Source organism: Rhinolophus sinicus, chromosome 15, assembly GCF_057876585.1.
Source record: "Rhinolophus sinicus isolate RSI-liver-muscle chromosome 15, RSI-T2T, whole genome shotgun sequence".
NCBI lineage: Eukaryota > Metazoa > Chordata > Mammalia > Chiroptera > Rhinolophidae > Rhinolophus > Rhinolophus sinicus.
In genome coordinates, this window is record NC_142515.1 from 58,407,977 (window position 1) to 58,427,926 (window position 19,950).

Sequence of the window (19,950 nt, forward strand, 5' to 3'; positions counted from 1 at the left end):
TTAAAAATGAAATGCAAAAATGTTAATATCTCATAGAATAATATGTTACCACATATTAGATAGAACCAAATTAAATTGCCAATGTTCACCCATTTATTGCCCTCCAAATGGCAATTTTATATGACTCAGCCTAATATCTAATGATTACTTGGAGTTAAGAAGTGCAACACTATATATTTTAGCTCATTCAATCCTCATGACTTCTCTCCAATGAAGTTAATGGTAGCCCCAATTTACAAGTAAGACGTTCACTGCTTTCTGTACTTCTAGATTCTAAATCCAGGCCAAAGTGATAGAAAACAGGGTTGGTTTGCAGAAAGTACATTTTCCTTGCAGCACATGAAAGATACATGATGGAGGACCCAGGGAATTATGGGGCTACCATCATGATTTCATCAAAGGAGTTCAGGCAGCTTCCTCAGTGACCTCTCCATCACTAAATTAAAGGACTGTATCTTATTGGCCTATCGGCAGCATTCAATAACCTATCCTCTAGAAAAACCCTTTATGTTTTCCTTCCTGATACTATCTGTTTTCTGTTACTTTTCTCGTTTGGTTTTTACCTTTTCCCTCCTCTGGTTGGCTGCTCCTTTTTCATCTCCTCCGCAGGTTCCTTCCATAGCCTTCCATGATATTTTGGAGTTCCCTCAAAGCTCTATCTTAGGCATTCTTCTCTGATTACTCTATATTTTTCTCTTGGGGCTATCTTACCAACATACTTGATTTCAGTCTATTCATAGCACCAAATTATTTATATCCAGGACCCAGTCACCGCCTCTTAGCCTAGATCTACATACTTTAATGTTTACTTGACATCTCTACTTGAATATCTTATAGGCCTTTAAGGCTCACTGAGTCCAAAAGTGAGTTTGTTACCTTTCCTTCCAAGTCTGGACCTCCTCCAGTATACTCTATCTTAGTTAATAGCATCATTGTTTAGTCCCTTAAATATTTTCAACCTAACTCCTTTCCACTTCTGTTTATTTCACTCTCCACCATGGTTGTTACTACTGTCATACAAACATCCCTTATGTCTTACTTGAGCTGATATAATAGACTTCTAACAGGACAGGACTCTACATTTACCTTATCTCTTCTAATCTTTTCCGCACATTGCAGAGAAAAAAAATGTAAATATCACATCACACTCCTCTCCTTTCAAATCCTTCATTACCTTCCGACTGTTGTAATGTCATGTTTATTGCACACAAAATCACTGTTGCTGCTGTTGCTCTGCTAATCTGCTAAGGAAAAGAGTCTGTGCAAAGGCCCTGGGGTAGGAGATAACTTCCAGATTCCTGAACATGTAATTTTATCTCTTACCACAGAACCTTTGTACAAACTGTTTTCTCTTTCTGGACTGCTCTCTTCATCCCCACTCCTCTTGACTAGTTGGCTCTTAATCTTATACTTCAGATCTCTGATCTGAATAGGTCCCTATGAATAAGTCAATTTATCATAGTAAAAGTTTTTGTAACATAATATACCTGCTTATTATAACATTTATTACATTTGGTGTTTCATATTATTGCCTTTATTCTGATAGGGAATTGATATTTATAAAGGTTAAGTAATATTTCTATGGTTAATCTATTAAAATTGGCTAAAACTAAAGTCACATCCAAGATTGCCAAACTCTCAACCTCTTGCTTCCTGCACCTCACCTAGTTCTTGTGTAACACTCTGTGAATCAGAAGCATTGATAGTACCGTCATTGTAACTACACCTAGGTCTATAAATCCACTCACAGCCTTTGGAGTTTTTATGTCACTCTTGATTTAAACTCAGGATTGATTTTGTGCATTTCCCCAGGCTATATTTGACTAGCTTCAAATAAGAACAAAAACACCACATAGGTTTCATGAGGAAATCATTCAGTTTAATGGATACAATCGTATTTTTTGTTTTAATTGGTCTTATTATTCATCATTTTCATAATTCTTTTTGTTGGTACAGGCTGGGTGAGGTAGATTATCACATGTGAGTTATGCGGATTCCATGACAATCATCAACTTACAGCAATTAAGTGAAATAAAACTTTTTATAGTTGGTACAAGTACTTATTTGTTTCTAAGTTCAATTGGACAATTTAATGAGCTTAAAATGTGAAAAGAATGGCATTCTTTACAATAGCAGTATGCCCAAACAAGATCTCAATGATACATTTTTTTATCCTTTAATTTGAATCTTTCCAAATGTAAAATGTCAACCAACGTTTGCCAGAGCCACATGACTTTTATTTTTGGTCTAACTTGCCATTAGCATAATTATTGTGAGATCATGTATATTGTTGCTTATATCAGCAGTTCATTCATTTTTATTGATGAATAATATTCCACTATTCATTTATCCATTCTCCTATTAATGGGCATTCAGATTGTTTCCAGTTTTTCAATATTAACTGCTATGAAAATGTATGCACATAATAAACATATGCTTTCATTAGTCTTGTGTAAACACCTAGGAATACATTGGCTGTAGCATAGGGTAGGCATGTGTTTATAGTTAATAGTTAATAGTTTAGTTATAGTTAATAGTTAATAGTTTAGTTATAGTTATCGTTAATAGTTAATGTGTTAATAGTTTCATGAAACTATTTTTTAAGTGGTTATACCATTCTATCAGAAGTGTATGAGAGTTCAAATTACCTCACATACTCGGTATGGCCATTTTTTAATTTAGCCAAATTTTAGCCGTTCTCATAGGGATACCATGTACCTCATTATAGTTTAAATTTCAATTCCATAATGACTATTTGTGTTGAGCATCTTTTTATATACTTATTTGCCATCTATATATCTTTGGGAAGTGTTCATTCCAATCCTTAGCCATTTTTAAATTGGGTTGTTTGTCTTATTATTGAGTACTAAGAGATCTGTAGATATTATGGATACAAATCCATATTGTTGAATGTATGTTTTGTTGAAACGTTTATCCATAAAAATATACCGTGTTTCCCTGAAAATAAGACCTAGCTGGACAATCAGCTCTAATGCGTCTTTTGGAGCAAAAATTAATATAAGTCTTATTTTACTATAATATAAGACCAGGTCTTGAATAGAATAGAATAGAACAGAATAGAATAGGATAGGATAGGATAGAATAGAATAGAATAGAATAGAATAGAATAGAATAGAATAGAATAGAATAGAATAGAATAGAATAGAATGGAATATCTGTTCTTATATAAGACCAGGTCTTATATTAATTTTTTGTTCCAAAAGATGCATTAGAACTGAATATCTGGCTAGGTGTTATTTTCAGGGAAACACGATATGTGCTCCAATGTTCATTACAGCTTTATTTAGGGTGGCCAAGACATGGAAACAAGCAAACTGTCCTTCAATATATGATTGGCTAAAGAAGTTGTAATATATACACAATGGAATACTATTCTGGCATAAGAAAAGACGAAATAATACCATTTGCGACAATATGGATGGATCTTGAGATTATTATGCTAAATAGACAGAAAAAGTTGAGAACCATATAATTTCACTGATATGTAGTATATAAAACTGAAAACAACTAAAGAACAAGACAAACAAATGAAGAAACAAAAACTCATAGACACAGACAATAGTTTAGTGGTTACCAGAGGGTAAGAGGGGTGGGGGGTGGGAGATGAGGGTAATAGGGATCCAATATATGGTGATGGAAGGAGAACTGACTCTGGGTGGTGAACACACAATGTGAGATATAGATGATCTATTACCGAATTGTATACCTGAAGTCTATGTAACTTTACTAACAATTGTCACCCCAATAAACTTTAATTAAAAAACATATAGGGCCGGCCTGGTGGCTCAGGTGGTTGGAGCACCACACTCCTAATGCCTAGGTTGCCTCTCCATTTCCACATGAGCCAGTGAGCTGCGCCCTCTACAGCTAAGATGGTGAACAACAGCTCTCCCTGGAGCTGGGCTGCTGTGAGCAGACTGAGATTGGCGTGAGCTGCTGTGAGCAGCGGACGATTGGCAACCAATTGCCTCAGCCCCGCGGGAGCGCAAGGCTCAGAATACCAGCATGGGCCTTATTATATGTGTGTGTGTGTGTATATATATATAGCAGATTTTTTTTTTCTCAAAATGTGTTTTGCCTTTTCATTTTCATAATGTTGTCTTTTGAAAATCAAACATTGTTAATTTTGATGAAGTCCATTTTATTGATTTAAAAATATTTATAGGTTATATCTTTTATGTTGTAGTTAAGGAAACTTTGCTAAATATGGTTATTAACATTTTATCCTATATTTTCTTCTAAAAGTTTTACAGTATAAAATTTACATTAAGGCCTATTATTCTCTGTGAGTTTATATTTTAATAAGGTAAGAAGTTAGGGTCAATGTTCATTTTTGTGGAAATGGTTATACTATTGTACAATATCATTTTCTGAAAAGATCCTTCCCCATTTAATTGCCTTGGCATCTTTTCAAAAATCAATTGGCCACATATGTTTCCATATATTTCTGGACTCTCTTGTCTGTTTCATTACTTTATCTGTGTAAATAGGCCCATACATTATTGCCTTGATTAATATAGCTTTACAATAAGTCTTGGAATAAAGTAGTTTGAGTCCTTCAACTTTGGTCTCTTTACTGCCAAAAGCTGTTTTGGCTAATCTAGATTTTTTGTATTTCCATGTAACATTTAGAATCAACTTGTCAATTTCAGCAACAATAACAATACAGTGCTTCATGAGATTTTTAATAGAATTGTACTCAATCCATCTGCTAACTTGAGGAGAATTGACATCTTAATAATATTGAGTTTTTTATTCAGAAACATGATATATCTCATTTGTTTAGGTCTTTAAATTCTCTCAGTAATGTTTGGTAGTTTTCCGTGTACAGGCCTTGTTATCTTTTTTCAAATTTATCTCTACATACTTTATATATTTTGATGCTATTGTAAATGATTGTTTGCTATTAAATAGATATTTAATTATTGTTGCTATTAAATAGATATACATTTAATTTTGATATCATCTATCTTGCTACCTCATATTCTGCAGACTTGCTAAGCTTATTTATTAGTTACACTAGCTTTTTGTAGATTTCATCAGCTTTTCTGCATAGATGATCATGTTTGAGAACAAAGATGATTGTTCTTCTACTCCCAAACCGAATGGCTTTGATTTCTATTTTTGCCTTATTCCATTGACCAAACCTCAAGTACAATGTTGAATCGAAGTGGTGAGAGTGGATATTGTTGCTTTATTCCTGATTTTAGGGAATATTCTGTCTTTTACAATTAGGTATAGACTTTTTCATAGATATTCCTTATCAGGATGAGGAAGTTCCCTTCTTATTCCTACTTTTTGAGAGTCTTAATCAGGAATGAATGTTAGATGTTAGTAATTTTTAGTTAGTAGTTAGTAATTGTTTTACTCTAATCTGATAATTAAATCATTTTTATTGATGATTAAAATTGTAAATTACATTTGTTAATTTAAAAATATTAAACCAAGCTTGCATTCCTTGTGTAAACCCCACTTGGTCTTGATGTATTACTTTTAACATCTTGTTGGATTTGATTTCCTAAACATTTTTGAAGAACTTTTGCATCTATGTCAATGAGGGATATATGCCTGTAATTTATTATCTTTTTATGCCTTTGTCCTTTTTTGACATAAAGGTAATGCTGGCATTACAGAATGAATTGGAATTGTTTCCCCTTCTTTTTTACTTTCAGTTATTGTAAAGACCCTGAATGACAGAAAAGCATGGGATCCAAAGATATTCCACTTTGATAAAAATATAGCACTTTCTCTAACTGAATCAGTCCCTAACTTTAGTGTACATGAGAAACTACTTTACGTAAAAGTTCCTTTTAGGTAAAGATTTTGATTTAGAAGGTCCAAAATAGATCACACAGTTTGCAGTAATAAAGAAAAACCAGTCTCCCTCAGGTTATTCTGACATAGTTGATCCATATTCTGAGGATTCTTAGTCTATTCAGTGGTTCTCAAAGTATGTTTCATAGAGCAGCACCATTAGAATCACCTGGGAACTTTTTAAAAATACAAATATTCTGTCCTCACTTCAGACTTACTAAATCAAAAATTATTGGAGAGAAAGTGGCAGTCTGCCCTTCAATAGCCCTCAAGGTGACTCCAATGCACACTAAAGTTTGAGAATTACTGGACTGTGTTAATAAGAGAAAAACAAAAAGTAGTAGATACAGATGCAGTTAATTTTATATATTTTTGTTGTAAATAGAGATAATTTCTTCTATACTGACTTTCTTTCCTTTGTAAGATATATGGAAGATCTCAGAGTGAGTGAAGGGAGGCTAAGTTAAATGCTTGAGTAGTGTGGAGAAGATCTGAACAGTCATTAAGAAAATGGGGAAGCAGGCCAATGAGATTGTTAGCTACTACTGGATGTCAGCTTAGGCAAGGTGATTGTCAACCTTTATTGATGCCCGTCTTCCCAATCATTCAATATTCTCTCTAATTCTGAACTGTTCAATGTAGCGGGGTGGAGAAGGCAGTGTCTTGGATTCATACAGTTATTTTGCCAAATGGGTAGAAAGGAAGGAGAAAAGGATACAGTAATTGAGGGTATTTGTAAGAGAGTGAATTATAATAATCATGGATCATAGTCTCTATGCTGTATAAAGAAAGAAGTAAGACAAGAAGAGGAAAATTAACAGAAAGATAGTTCTGAGACCTATGGATAAAAAAGTCTTCATGAGATGGAAGAACTGTTTCAGTAGACATATTTCAGAAAATTAGCTAGCAGTGTAAATCATAATGGCTGAAAAGTAAAATGCTTGTTTATGAATGCTTGTTGTTTTTATGCGATAGAAAGCTATAATATATGACCTTGATAATAGAGGTTGAGATTACTGTGCCAGATCATTGGTATTGAAAAATCACAAAATGGGTGAATAAATATTCACATTCATATTGAAGTTCTCTTTCATTAATGATGTCAATCATAGTAGTACGTGCCTGCATTGGAAATTGACATCCAAGGAACAAATCATAAAATACAGTGGCATCAGTATCATATAATATAAATTGGAAATCATCAGTGGCATAGGAAAGTTCTGATGGACACATATTAGTTTATCTGGCAGATTATTTTGAATCCCACCATAATTTCAAAATTCTATGTCCCTGGTGTGTCCTAAAGTCATGGAATGTCTTTTGATAATGAGATTCATAATTGGGATATCAATGTATGAATTGTGGTTTCACTATGCAGATACAAAAAGTAATTGAATCATAATAACTTCCTCATGTTTTCCTATTCATGACAGGAGCAAAAAAAAGTTTGCTTTGAAAGTCTCCTACCAGGACAGAAGTACAAGAATGGCAGTTGTTTCTACTGTGTCCTTCTAACATCTATTCTAATTCTGTTTTTCAAATTCACAGAGAGTGAAGAAGTTTATCAAAGGCAGGTGCTGTCAATTTCATGTATTATCTTTGGAATTATCATCGTGGGCATGTTCTGTGCAGCATTCTACTTCAAAAGCAAGTAAGATCATTTTTTCTCAAGTGTTAAAAGGTTACTTCTCAGAGGAAGCACTTTGTCTTTCTTTAAGTTCGCAGGCTTTGCTCCAGGCAGAGGGATCTGTGCAAATGGGTCCATCAAACATCTACAAATGACTTAGAATCCTTTATAGACTGTGGTGAGTGTGTACAGCATGTGCATACGTGTATGTGGTTTATCTTCATGCACATAGTTATCGTTCCTCTCTGTGATCATGAACACTCTATGTTCTTTGTACATTTCGGTTACCTGCCAGAATTAAATGCTCACTGTCTGCCCGTGACTAAGGGGTTAACTCTTCTGAACAGAGAGATCACTGCTGTAGTCTTAAACATTATCAACCAGTATCTAGCCTTTAAAAAAATTATACACACACACACACACACACACACACACACACATCTCCACACTTGCCCTTTCATAGTGTTTTTATGTGATACCCCTAAAGAGGTTTTACCAAATATGAAATATGAATATTATAAAATCCATTGTGATTCACCAGTTGGGGTGCACATCTCAAATATGCCCTATACTTCCCTGGCCAAGAAACCAGAACTTCTGCAGATAAAGGTGCTTATTTGTGACTAATAAAGCAGAACAAAAAATATACATAATATATATATATGTATATGTATATATAATACATGTATATTTATTTTCAATGAATTTTGATAAAGATATTTTATTTTTGGAAATGGTATAATCTGCACTTAAAATAGGAAATGAAGATAAAAATATTAAATTTCTTGGTTTCTTATAAGGCATGTAGGCATAAAGAAGTTGGCACAGATTCTGTTCCTACAACTTGTCTGAAATCCACGCCAACGTGTAATTGCTTTTCATTGAATACATATTTTTCTACCCATTTGCTCTTCTAGAAATGGATCAATTTCCAGATATAGTCTGATTTACCTCTCTGCATGTTGTGTTTGTTGATCTTTAAAAAGAACGGCCATTATGGTTTAAAAAAATAATGGAAACTCAGGTATGAAACCAGTATTAGTAACTATTACTTTTAATAAACAATTTCAGAATAGGTTTAGATTTTCAGAATTATTAGGAAAATAGTAAAGATAGAGCACATATACCCCAGACCCAGTTTCCCCTATTATTGTCTTAAATTATTAGTGTGCTTCCTTTAATATTGAGACGTTATTAGAACTAGAGTTCATACTTCCAGATTTCTTTAGTTTTTACCTAATGAACTGTCTTCATTCCAGGGCCGCATCCAGGATACCACATTACATTTAATTATCACATCTCCTAGGCAACTCTTGACTGTGACAGTTGTTAGTGTTCATTTTTAAGCACTTACTCTTTGTCAGACACACTGGGCTTTTCATGGATTATCTCCCAATCCTCACAACAATTGGAATCGTGCATTATTGCTGCATTTTTCAAATAATATCAGCATTTCACTTTAAAATATTAATTTGTCAAAGCCGCACAGTAGAAAATTGCAGATAGGGTCTTTGAATTCCCGTGGTTCTAGTTTCAGTCACATGGTCTAAACCGCTCTCCCACAGCAGCTGCTTGGAGTGAATCAGGAAAGTCATGCTCTGGTGCTCGTATTTGTCTAGGGTGGTTGTGTGGCATCCTTTTTTCGTGTCAGCCAGGCCTGTATTCAAGTCTTGAGGTTGCCACTTTCTTATTATGTGTTATTATGCAAATTACACCTAGTCCCTTAGCTTCAGTTTCCTCTTTGGTAAAATGTGGCCAAAAATAATATCTACCTTCTAGAATGTGTTAAGGATTAATGGGATAATAGTGTAAAGAGCACACCATAGTGTTTAAAAGAGTAAATACTCAATGAAGCCTTGCTATAGTTAACACCTCCAGTTTTCCACACTGGAACTTAGAGGCTGGGTAAGCACAGAGTGAAGTGTTCACAGGAGCTCGAGAAGGGTAATCATACCCCATAGGGCGTTAGAAGGGTCTCCTTGAAAGTGCTGTGTGCAAGAAAGAAATTGTGTATTTAACAATAAGCAAATTACTATGAAGAAGTACTTAATCACCTATTTTTGGATTATAATTGGCAGTTGTACCACATTTACATGAAAGACTGATTATAACAATCACAAGAACAGAGAACAGCTGGATAACTAGAGGATTTCCATCTTCTGGCCTGTCAGCTCTCCCTCTCTGGGCAGCCAATGGGCTCTGAGATGAGCGTCTTTTCCTGGGGCTCAGAGAGCTGTCAGAGAGTTTAATGGAAGCACTGTGCTACATCAGATTCATTATGGGCAGCTCAGAGGACTGACCCAATGGAGGAATGCTAGTGAGGATGTTGTCTCTCTGCCTGCCCAGGTGGGACACATTTTTATGAAAAATAAATAAGAAATATGAGAATGATAAAGTAATAATAAAAACTGAAGCCTTTTCCAAGTGGACTTACAGTTCTCATTAGAGTATATTTCCTTCTTCTAGTACAATTTCCAGGCATGCTCTTCCTTTATTTTTCTTTGTCTGAGAGGAATACCCGACCCCACACCAGGCATCTAATCCATATAGCTGAAAGCAATGTTAATTTTTATAACAACCAAGCCCAAGATTCTCTGTGCTCATGCTTGGAATTCAAATTCCCTTCCCAAAACCTTGAGCAGACTCTACCTTGACCTTTCCTTACTTTCACACGTACGCTAAGGTTGTTTATATGTGTATAATTTCTTTACTTCATCTTAGAACTTCCAACTCTTCTAGGATCCTAGGATCTGTCTCTCTTTGGTTTCCAAATAAATCCACCTGAACTTCCATTTTATATACTGGGATGCATAGTTCCTGGCCAAAGAAATTTAGGACTTACACGAAAGCTCACATTCTCTTGGTCATATATATTTTAGTTCCCATAATCCTTCAGATCCCACCACGTTGGTCCTGTCTCCATTCTCTTGTCAGCCTTGGTATGGCATGACCTCACAGATGGACTATTAAGCAAATTATTAGGTGATGAAAGTTTGAAGGCAGGTAATATGATGCAGTAGCACTGAGGAACACCTTCTTGAATTCAGAGGATTTTCTGACTGAGTTAATTAAACTCCAACAATTCTAAAGGACCCAATGAAAGAAATTCTCATCATTCCCAATAAGTCCATACAGTCCCATAAGAAGTTACTAGAGCTATTAATTGAGCCTTTCCAATCTGGCTGACATGACTCACATGGCAACTATAAATTCTTGCAGGTTTTCCTTTTAATTTCAACTCATGTGGGTAAGACATGTGAGGCTGGCTGTAGGAGTCCTTAGTAGACTCTGGACATGCAGGGCATAATTCAAGTCCAAGAACGGAATTGGGATAGGAGGGGAAATGTTCCAGGAGCGGAAGCTGGGGCAAATAATTATCACAACTGGGAAAACACTGGAGGAGAAAGGAGAACTGGTGCTATAAGTAAAAAGCTGGTATGGTAGCCACCTGCCCTGACTGTTGGTTATCACCCTCTGAAGTAAGAGATTTTAGGTCACAAACAAAGCCTCTTACAGGTGGATAGTTGGATGCTCTGATATGCTCTATGCTTCTCTTCAGCAGTGAAGGTCTTAGTTCCCTAGTTGCTAAAACACAGTTGTGATAACAGTTACCTTTCTCAGGCACATGTTCTTGCCTGAGATAGCCCACATCCGATGACAAGGCAATGTGAGGCTCTGAAGGCCTCAACTTTTGTCCCAACTTGGGGTATAAGGCCATGCCAGTTTCAAAGCTTCCTGTGGCACTTGCTGAGATCTTCACTGAGATTGCATCACATACCAACACCTCCTTCTGCCCAACCCTGCTTCCTTCCTTTTGCTTCCACAGATGTTGACCCAAAGAGCCCTCCCTAGTAAAACCCTACAGGCTATCTCCATCTCAGCAACTGCTTCCCTAGGAGCTCAACCTGCAGTGTGACAAGTAATGTTTACCAACAGGCTTGTGACACCTGATATTCTACAACTTACATCTCATTCCCTTCTGATTAATTGGGCCAGAGAAACTGAAAAGTCAATGAATTATACAGTTGTAACACTGACATTCGTAGGCTAGTAGGGTTCTTGTGTGCATGGCCCGTATGTTGTCTTCCCCAGAGCGACTGCTCTCACGAGAGGGCTAATGGTTCTGTGGTCCAACGCTGCTCATTTCCTCTGTTCCTGTTTTCTGGGGGAAGGTAGGAAAAAGGAAAAATGTGCATGCCTGGGAGAGGGGAGCGATGATGGAGAAGAAGGCAGGCACAGAAAAGAAGGCCCATTTATCCTGGAATATTAGCGAGTCAGGGCTTGAGTAAGAAGGAAATAAAGGAAAGCAAATTATAAAAGGATTTAGGAAATGCAGTCTGACATTTTATGAGGAAAATTCCTTTAGAGGTTTCCATTTCACAGACACTGAATTATGGAATGACTTAAAAGGTAGTATTTCTACTATTTAATTCTTAGGAGAGTAATTGGGTTCTCTCTCTGTGCCAGGCCCCCTCTCACTGCTTCATGACGATTTCCTCAGGTAGACTGTTTGCTTCATCAGTGAATCCCTGATAGGATTTTGTGGTTGTAATGTGCTTCTTAAAATGCTGATTTGATAGATTTGTTTTTAACAATATGTTACAAATTAGCTGTTAGGAAGTGGATAGATTATTACAACTGGATTAAAGCAACTAAGAGTCCTGGAGACAAAAGCCCCCCAAATAATTGAAAAGTTAAAAGAAATGGTTAAACAAACAGAGAACATCACATTGGTGTTGCAAGTTCAAAAGGGGCAGTGGTACTCCGAACCTCCAAATCCTATGGCAAATACTGCCTCTTGCTCAGGAGAGATGCTGTTAAGGCAACCTTTTCTCTTTTATCTTTGAGCCAGTGTCCTGATTCCCCTGTAGTATCTGCCCGTATAACTAAGAACGCTAAATGATGAGGACAGGGACAGATTTACGCTTCACATGGGCGCTCACATTTAATTTCCCCAGTATCCATGGAAGAGAGCTTTTACAAACTCCCTTTGCAGATAAGGAAACTGACGCTCAGACAAGCTTAGGAAATAAATCATTTTGATGTAGGAAATCCAAACAAAACTGGGGGGTGGCAGAGCTGGTTTTCAAGTCCCAGTTCCTCTGATACCTGAGACCATACTCTGTGGAGTGCTGCCTGGCTGGAGAAGCTCCCTGCAAGAGCCAGTCCGCCTATGTCACCAAAAGGGAAGAGGCAAACGTTCAGGGGAGGTGATTCTGCAAAGCTTTTTTTTTTTTTGTCGTTTGTTTTGTTTTGTTTGTTTGTTTGTTTTATGGGCAGTGAGTCTTCTGCTGGTAGATAATTGCTGTAAAGCTCTTGGGAGAGGAAAGCTTGGCAGTAATTTGCTGCATCCCTCTTGGTTAGCCAGCCACTGAATGACTCAAACAGCCACCCTACATATGCAAGCAGGCCTACTTTACTTGGAGTCCAAAAATTGAGGGTAGCCTCAGCCTTCCTACTGAGAAGCTGTGACCTTGGGCAAGTGGTTGACAGTTCTGAGTGGTAGTGAAGAATCCAGAGTATGCAGCCAGCCTGGCTGGCTCAAGTCCAGCTCTACCACTTCCTAGCTATGTGACTCCGAGCAAATTCTTTAACTTTCTGTGCCTCAGTTTTATCATCTACTCAATGAGCATAGAATTAATGCCTCGTCACACAGAAATTTTGTGAAGAATAAGTGAGTTGACATATGGGAACCACTTAAAATGATGCTTGGTACACAGTGGGCACTCTTTAAGAGTTAACAATTTTTATCACTTGCAAAGAAATATTTACAAAGGGATAAAAATCATTATATTCAGGGTTGATGGTAACAACAAATTAGCTGTTTCAAAACTGTAAAAAAGAAAATGCACACATGTTATGGTACATACCTCAGCCATGCAGTCAAGCTCCACAAATTTGAATTATACCCATATAAATATAACTTTGCAAGTATGTTATATGTGGCTGCTAGATGCAAGCTTCACATTTTCCTACTGGTTACTTCTTCAGAGCATTTCCAGTTCTTTGCAGCTGAACCCTCAGTGTTAGGGACCTCTTGCACCTACGGGGGTGAGGAAATGCATTATGTTTCTATCTGCCTTCAGAGCACGATTGGATGTGAATCCCTGGATGATGATGGATAGTACCACCTTCTCTTCAAATTGGAAGTATTTCTTGGTGGGGTTGAAAACAGGGAAGGATTCCCTTTGTTAATGAAGTTTATTTAGCTTTAGTAAATGACAAATATAGGTGATGGAATGAGTGAACCTCAAAGAAATATGCATAGAGTTAATTTATGTAGCTATTTATATATTTATTTCTTTAAACCTACAGGAAACAAGCAAAACAAATTCAAGAGCAGCTGAAAGAGCCACAAAGTGGTAAAAACTACAGTCTCAAAGCATCCAGCACAATGGCAAAGTCAGAGATCTTGGTGAAAAATCACGTCCAACTGCAAAATGTAAGTGACATGTCTCTGCATCTCTTCCCACAGCCCACTCAGTGCTCCCGGTCCAGAGAGGGTAGGGAGCCTACAATCAAATTTTTATATATATATATGTATATGTATATGTATATGTATATGTATATGTATATGTATATATATATGTATACATATATACATATATATGTATATATATTTAATATTCTATAGATTTTTCCTTAAATCATCAGTGTGTGCACATGAATGCATATATGTGCTAGATGAAAGAAAAATTAAATACCAGCTCTTGATTACAATTGGTAACATAAATTAGTCTCTGGAAGCAAAAAGAGCTTCAGTTGTTTGTTCCATAATCACTTATTGAATCCTTACTCTGTGCCAGAAATTGTGCTGGCCACCAAGGATACAATGATGCCTACCATATGGAAACTTATGTGTACTAAGAAATACAAACACCAGAATCAGAGGCGGTGTATGGGCCAAGATGGTTACTATTGGAACAGAGAGGCCAACAAAGGAAGGTGGGTTGGAGCAGGTATAGAGGCTGCCTCTTGAGCTGGGTTTTGAAGAATATGAAAGGTTTGTCAGATAGTCAAAGAGCAAAGGACAAGAGACTAGAACACACAGGAAGAATAAAGTCATGTAATCCTACGAATGCATGCCATGTTCAGGCACCTCCAGGGTAAGGGGTATGAGAGAAATCAAAGGTGAGAGAGGTGGGCGGGGAGAGTTGTAGTCCTACAGTCAGCACTTCCTAAGCCGTAAACAGATCAAGCCTTAAACAGATACCAGGACTTGAAGTTAAATACAAACTCTGAATCCTACATCTTTCTAAAGTAGTTTTAATCCTTTCTGAGATATATTGCAAAACACTTAAGACAAGTGAATACCATCAAAGACGTACTGAAATATTCCTCTCAGGGTAGCAACTCTTTGCCCCCACAAAGGATTGCACTTCCAGATTCTGAGGCACAAAACAAAGGAACAAAGGCCATGGTATAAACCTAGTATTTGAGTATAATAGGCAATCACTCAGGACACATGTGCACCCCTCCAAATGTGTAAATCGCTTGGAATTTATACATCATTTATGATTCTAAGAACCACTACTCAGAAAGTCGCCATTATGTTGGGCATAACAGATGTACGTAGACGTTTAATGTGGAATTCATAAATCAAAATTGTTTCCCAGCAAAATTTTGTTTAACTTGTAATCATGTCTATTTGTGGGGATTGTTCTTCACTGAAGCAGAGAAAATACTTTTGCTAATGATTTCTAATAAGTAGCATTCCACCAGCCTAAATCAAACACAGTGATGGAGGGCTTCAATTACTCAGCAACTGGACCTGTCAAAGATAAGCAAAGCCAACCACTGGTTAAAGTAGTAAGGACAGATTGGAATCAGGAATGCGCTAATGCATTATGGAAAAGGGTGCAGTGTGAACTGAACTCAACTTCAATTTGTGCAGAGGTGACTGGGTGTTTTAAAGAAAGAATTAGGGAATAAGGAAGGGAAACAGTGGGGGTTAAGAGTCAGGAAAGTGAAAAATTACAGAGTTGGTCAGTGTAAATGCGATTAGGCCAGCTGTGTCTGTTAGCTGGCAATTATTGAATTTAGGATTCTGTGCTACCACGGAGTCTCTGTCCTTCCTATTGATTACATTTCGGAGAAATGGCTTTCAGGTCCTTGAGAGACAGTTCAGAGTTGTAGGAGATGCATATACATCTCAAAGTGACAAAGGAAGCTTTACAATTTGTGAGTCCTTTTTAGTAAATGCTCTAGAAAAGGGAGGTCAGAGGCCTCAGGTGTTGGCTAGAAAAAACAGTAAATTCCTTTGAAGGCCTTGAGTTTGTTTGTTTGTTTGTTTGCTTTCAGGCAGGCCCTTTAAGCAGGGCTAGGGTCATCCTAGGGGTACCCAGCCTTTAGCTGTTAGAAACAAATGTTAGAGTTTACTCAAGTCTTTTAGTGTGGTGGTGAATGAATGGCATCATTTGTGCTGAGAATCTGTAATTTTGATAGACCAAAGTTGAAGCCTGGTCAAAAAGAGCGCTCAGAGGAGCCTGTCTGTCTAACGTTTGGTCAAAAAGAGTCTTTGTCAGTCCCTATGCATTTTACAGGGTTGCAGCCAGAACACACACAGAGTTTTATTTCTACACCAAACATGTATGATTAATAGCATTTTCTGTCTGATCTATGATCTCCACAAACTAATTTAGTTGGGAGATGGCACAATGGTTCACAAAGTGGCCACTCACAATTTTCTCATCCTTCCCCTCCTCGTAAACATTCATGTTCTTTCCTACTGCTCACTATTAAAGCAATATTATTATAAAAACAAAACAAAACTGCACTCCTCTGCTCCCCTCAACCTTCATTTGATTGGAATTATTAGGGTTAGAAAAGCAAGAAAGAAATTACTAACTGTGGGGATTCCAATACTGGAAAGACCTTTGGGTACAGATGGTTTGATTTTATTTTTCTCTCCCTTCCCCCTCTTCTCCAGCATGCCCCTCCAAGACATTTTGCGTGTTGGCACAGGGCACCAGACTGTGGGCGCAACTGGATTATTCCCAGAGGGTCCCAGACAAGATGTGGGAAAGTGTCCTTATATATTCACCTGTTTTTAATAAAGAGGGTTATATGTAGGACCTTTTGTCTCTGAGTTGTGACGTGGTCACATAGGATAACACATTTCAAGGGATCATCGGTGTAAAGGGCTGCAGAACTTGGGAGTTCAGGCAGAGAACAGATAGGAGAGGATGGCATTGAAGGACCTTAAAAAAGGAGAGTAGGTGCATTGAAGAGACATGCATGGCAATGTGGGGGGCTAAAAGAATACTTTTTCTCCTACCTTCTACGTTCTTCCAGCTGGGCTAATAATTCAAATGACATACAGCAGATTAGCTGGAAAAAATCAAATTTTAATACATGCCCACGGGGAATTCTCATAAGCATTAAAATTCCAAAGACAGTGAGGCAAAATTGGGTCTATATGACATTTTGGACAAAGGAGAAAAGGGGGGACCAGGGTCTTAGATTTTAAAAGTGAAAATGGACAATTTATAGATAGTTGAGAAAGAGCAGGAACACACATGGCAGGCAAATTCTTTCTGGGAAACCCAGCAACAATGGGACCCAGGAGGTGATCTAGTTGCCAGGAGCCTTCCTGTCTCCTGTACTTAATTCAAATTAAACTAAGCTGAATATGCTAAGGTTTCCTTCCTGGAACATGTCTTTCCACCTGAATTTCTTGGGCAGGAAATGGGGAGGGTCAAAGGTCTTTTTCTGAATCTTTTGTTTCTTAATAACCAGCTTAAAATCAATATCCCAAAAGGCCATTTTCGGGTGGCAAAATTTTGGTCCCCTTCACCAGCCATAGCATTCTACGCATTGTCAGCTTGGGCTCAAGGGACTGCCTCAGCAGGTCCCTTCAACAAGACTAGACTGAGATGAATAAATTGCTTTCCCAAAGGCACATATCAATTTCTGGAAAGCAATGTGGGTCACTACCAGCTTTGTTATCTCTTTGTCAACATTTCTTTTGCTAGTTTGATAGGAGAAAAATGGCATATATTTTAAATTTGCATCTCACTATTTGAGAGTGTAAGTATAATATTTCTAGTCGAATTTCCACTGTGGTGAATTACATGCTGATCCTCTTGCTCCTAATTTTATTACAAGTGTCAAATAACAATTCAACTGCAATTTTTCATGTCATTTGTTATGGGAGAAAATAGTAATGAAGAATACATATCAATAATCCGTTAAAAAAGAACTGAAAGTTTTAAGAACATTTGCTTTCCTTCAATGCTATGCTTAAGAAATATAAGAGGCACATCGGACATCTGTGTAGTTGGAGGTGAAATAGCACAAGTAGTCTTAAGGATGTGTGGCTAAGAATTTCTGTGTACGTATTAAAATGCAAATGTATTGAAGAAAGATTGGGAAAGCATTTTTCCTTTGTAGGTCTATATATCTTTTTCTTTTGGCAAGAGCTATGAGGAAATACCAATATCAATGATAATAGAAAAAAATGATAAATGAAATAGTGATAATAGTAATAGAAAATAATATGCATTGGTTACATGCATAGAATTATGCTAAATAATATACATGCATTGACTCATTTGGCCCAAACAATAATTACTTAATTTCCACCCATCATGTGCAGAAGAAAATGGGGCCCAAAGTTTGAGAAAGTTAGCTTCTGTCAGACAGCTGGTGAATAGCTGAGAGCCAAACCCACATCCTTATAACTCAGTGGTGTTCAAAAGGGGGCAATGTTGCCCAAGAAACATTTGGCAAAATCTGGAAATACTTTGGGTGTTACAATTTGGGAAGGATGCGCTACAGGTATCTACAATGTTTCCCCGAAAATAAGACCTAGCCGGACCATCAGCTCTAATGCATCTTTTGGAGCAAAAATTAATATATGACCCAGTATTATATTATATTATATTATATTATATTATATTATATTATATTATATTATATTATATTATATTATATTACCAGTCTTATAGTAAAATAAGACTGGGTCTTATGTTAATTTTTGCTCCAAAAGACGCACTAGCGCTGATGTTCCTACTAGGTCTTATTTTCAGGGAAACATGGTATGAGTAGAGGGGCAGAGCTTCTGATAAATATCCTGCAATGCCCAGGATAGCTCCTCACCACAGAAAATTATTCTTCCCAAATTTCATGTGTGGTGAGAAAGTTGAGAGTCCAAGCTCAAGTTACAAAATGTGTCTATTAGGAAATTCTGAGAGCCTAGCCTAGGAGTTCTATCACCAACCTTCCCACTGCAAGCATTTATTTTCACTACATGGACGGTGCCAGTTTATCCAGGAACACTATAATTTTCCCTTGAAGTGAAAATTTCCTACTTGCTTACTATATCGGGCAAATCTGTCTTTATTTTATCTTGAAGCCCAGGTTAGCTACTTGAAATTCTCTGCAAATTGCAGTGTTTTAACAAATGAATTGTCTGTGTCTGGCATTCTCTTAAGTTCATTACACATTCACGGGGAAGGGTTTCCCTTTACAGTTATGTAACAAGACATGAAACATCTAGTTCAGTGAAGCAACATGACAGCCTGGGAACACTTGACTAGGCTGCAGAACCGGATCTGCCAGTGGCTTAGAAGCATCTAGTCCCTCACCATCATTTACAAAGGAAGCATTTGTGGCTCAGAGAGATGAGCTGACCTCATTTTCTGTGTCATTGGTGAGAGAGAGAGAGCTGGGGCTAGAATTATAACCTCCAGACCAGTTGAGGGTACTTCTCAGCCTGGTTCAGGGATGAGAAAGAGAAATGATCAAAAGTGAGATGATCTCTGTATTCTAGAAGTACCAGGCACTGTGCTAAGGAACAAGGATATAATGATGACCAGAACTGACACTGTCCCTACTTTCAAGGAGCTTACTGATTACTGTAGGTGATAGATACGAAATAATAATCCCTCACCCAATGTGCCAAATCCTACAGCCTTTAGTGAACAGTGCTGTTAGAGCTTACAGAAGGCAGGTCAGGGAATTAACCTGACAATAGGACTAGCTAAAGATTCTCTGTTCAGAGGGCATAAATAACGTGCTCAGTCCCTGGCTGAAGAGACACCTGGTTGAGGTGGGTGGCGTAGTGGGTGGTGAAGGGGAGGAGTGGAGAGGAGTGCTTGCTGTGCCCAGTGTCTGAAAGGGGTGTCGAGCTATACTAGTTTGCTTCAGTGGAAATGTGTTAGTTTGACTGCCGTTGTTAATAGTTCTTTCTGTTCTGGTACATGGTGCCAAAATTCTCAAAATAGCAACAATGGTCAAGTTGTTTTTAATTACTCGCATTAGAGATCCAGATGAAATCATGTTCTAAAACATAACCACTCACTTTCACTATCCTCTGGGCTTGTAAGTCAGACTTGAAATAAAGAACCTTTTGATACAGACATAGATAAGCTGGGAGCAATGCCAAAAGTGTGTGTGTTACATGCACTTGAGTCGGCTCCGATTCCTGGCAACCCTATGAATGAGTGACGTCTACCATGTCCTGTCCTCACAGCCCTACTCAGCTA

The 19,950-nt window shown here is 37.4% G+C and overlaps 1 protein-coding gene across 10 annotated transcripts in view; it reads left to right on the plus strand.

Annotated features, from left to right (window-relative positions):
* The window catches only part of NRG3 (neuregulin 3), a 1,104,341-nt gene that overhangs the window by 1,057,065 nt on the left and 27,326 nt on the right, over positions 1-19,950 (plus strand). For all 10 annotated transcript variants that reach the window (XM_074339699.2, XM_074339707.2, XM_074339700.2 and 7 more), the window contains exons 5-6: positions 7,384-7,486; positions 13,778-13,904. In XM_074339699.2, coding sequence (XP_074195800.1) covers positions 7,384-7,486; positions 13,778-13,904 — 230 coding nt within the window. The remainder of the gene's footprint in view (positions 1-7,383; positions 7,487-13,777; positions 13,905-19,950) is intronic.